Source organism: Bidens hawaiensis, unplaced genomic scaffold (assembly GCF_021521415.1).
Source record: "Bidens hawaiensis isolate Kalapana, Puna unplaced genomic scaffold, B.hawaiensis_p1.1 tig00003378_1, whole genome shotgun sequence".
In the NCBI taxonomy this organism is placed as follows: domain Eukaryota; kingdom Viridiplantae; phylum Streptophyta; class Magnoliopsida; order Asterales; family Asteraceae; genus Bidens; species Bidens hawaiensis.
In genome coordinates this window covers 2,050,677-2,053,192 of record NW_027491188.1, presented here as the reverse complement: position 1 = coordinate 2,053,192, position 2,516 = coordinate 2,050,677, and the positions used below count along the sequence as shown (strand labels likewise).

The window sequence follows — 2,516 nt, the reverse complement described above, 5'->3', positions numbered from 1 at the left end:
TACCCACTCCCAGAGATTGACCTCAAAGTAGACGCGGTAGCACCTTTCAAGTTTAAACGTTTCCTCGACGCATACAAGGCGTACCACCAGATACGGATGGCGGCCCGTGATGAAGACAAAACTGCTTTCCGTACTGACCAAGGCACGTTTTGTTACAAAATGATGCCATTCGGTCTAAAGAACGTGGGCGCCACGTATCAGCGCCTGATGGATAACACATTCCGTGATCAAATTGGGAAGAACCTTGAAGTGTACATGGATGATCTGTTCATCAAGAGTGCGGAGGAAGATCAAATGCTTCAAGACATCGAAGACGTTTTCACCACACTCAGGAAAATAAACATGAAACTTAACCTTTCAAAGTGCTCTTTCGGCAAGGAAGAAGGAAAGTTTCTGGGAGTAATTGTCACCGGGGAGGGATTCAAAGCAAACCCGGAGAAGGTATAGGCTAATACCCGGATGCCCTCCCCGTCTTCACAAAAAGAGGTCCAAATGTTGAATGGAAGATTAGTGGCGCTAAACAGATTTCTGGCAAACCATACGACTAAATCTTACCCATTCGTGTCAACGTTACGAAATTGCCTGAAAAAGGCACATTTCAAATGGACACCGGATGCCAAAACGGTGTTCCTAGAAGTAAAAAATGCCTCATGGAGCTTCCAACATTGACCGCACCTCGGGAAGAAGAACCTCTCATATTGTACCTATCCGCTTCGGATATTGCAATTGGGGCAGTTCTCCTAATGGATCGTAAAGCCATCCAAACGCCGATATACTACGTCAGCCGAACGCTAGCGGATGTCGAACCCAGTACTCGATGCTTGAAAAACTTGTGCTAGCGCTAGTTTATGCGGCATGAAGTTTAAAAAGGTACTTCTAAGGTCGCCCAATACAAGTTTTGACAAACTACATGCTGAAAAATGTGTTGGCCAAACCTGAATTATCCGGGAGATTAGTCAAATGGGCAATCGAACTAGGTGAACTCCATTGAGTACAAACCTAGAACAACGATCAAAGGCCAGGTCTTGGCGGACTTCGTCACAAAGATACCCACAGGCAAAGTCCAGGAATGCCTGTTTGAACAACAACCCCCAATCCCTTCCAATGAAAGCCAACAATGGACTCTGTTTACAGATGGAGCATCAACTGGGGAGGGATCAGGCCCGGGTCTGAAATTGATTAACCCAGACAGCCAAGAGTTCACCTATGCCATTAAGTTGAACTTCAAAAGTACAAACAATGAAGCTGAGTACGAAGAATTCTTGGCCGGACTGCGGATTGCGAAGAAGATCGGTGTTAAATTTTTAGAGGCCTGGGTCGATTCTATGCTTATTGCAGGATAGGTCTCAGCAACTTATGAAGCAAAGAATGATGTCATGGCCTCATATCTGTCTCAAGCTAAAGACCTTATGCAAAAATTCACTTCATGTAAAGTATTGCACATCAAAAGAAGTGAGAATCGACCCGCAGATGCCTTGAGCAATCTGGCATCCACCAGCTTCGAACACATAGGCAGAGACGTTAGAATCGAGGTTCTGGACGCTCAGTCTGTCCCTCAACACCAAGTTCTGGACATTCAGACCGGAGCAACGTCCTAGATGGAACCAATCAAAGCTTACTTGTCCTCTGGCATCCTCCCGGAAGAAAAAGCAGAGGCCCGACAGATCCGCCATAAGGGGTTGTGGTATCAAATGCATGATGAGGTCCTGTTCAGAAAATCATTCATTGGCCCACTGCTTAGATGTGTAGACGCAGACGATGCCAACTACATAGTCCGAGAAATACATGAGGGCATCTGCGGGCTACACGCTGAAACAAGAATGGTGGTAGCAAAAATAATGAATGCAGGGTATTATTGGCCAGGCATGCACATGGATGCCCTCAAAGAAATCCGGAAATGCAATGCCTGTCAACGACACGCACCTCGGATGTTGCGACATCAGATCGACCTAGTTCCAGTCACTGCAGCATGGCCTTTCCAAAAATGGGCCATAGATATCATGGGACCGTTCCCCGAGGCCCCCGGATGTGTGAAGTTCTCGCCATCGACTACTTCACAAAGTGGGTAGAGGCTAAACCTCTGGCCCATATAACGACAACGAATGTGAAGAAATTCTTATGGGAATATATTATCTATCATTTTGGTCTCCCCCAGATGCTAGTCAGTGATAATGGGACTAAGTTCGCGGATAGCAGCCTCCAGGAATGGTTATCTGAGTTGCAAATAAAGCAAGTGTTCACATCATTTGCCCACCCGCAAGCCAATAGACAAGTCGAACGGGCCAATCGAAGCATCAAAGAAGGCATCAAGGCCAGACTGGGAACCAAACGAACTGGGTGGGTAGAGGAATTGCCCCATGTGCTGTGGGCACACCGCACCAGTAAAAGGACGAGCAACTCAGAGACACCATTCAGCTTAACGTATGGCAAGGAAGCGGTAATTTCGGCCGAAATTGGTGTCCCATCCGCGCGAATGCTTTTAGTTGCCGATAACGAAAAAGAGCTCCGGTTAAACT

The 2,516-nt window shown here is 46.8% G+C and overlaps 2 protein-coding genes across 2 annotated transcripts; both read left to right on the top strand.

Annotated features, from left to right (window-relative positions):
- The first annotated feature begins 602 nt into the window (after nt 1–602).
- On the top strand, nt 603–1,343 carry LOC143623339 (uncharacterized). Its single transcript, XM_077094272.1, has 2 exons — nt 603–779; nt 978–1,343. The coding sequence occupies exons 1-2, from the start codon at nt 603–605 to the stop codon at nt 1,341–1,343; spliced, it is 543 nt and encodes a 180-aa protein (XP_076950387.1).
- Nucleotides 1,344–1,598: 255 nt separating this feature from the next.
- Nucleotides 1,599–2,069, top strand: LOC143623338 (uncharacterized). Its single transcript, XM_077094271.1, has one exon. It carries the CDS (start codon nt 1,599–1,601, stop codon nt 2,067–2,069), a length of 471 nt encoding a protein of 156 aa, XP_076950386.1.
- Nucleotides 2,070–2,516: the final 447 nt, after the last annotated feature.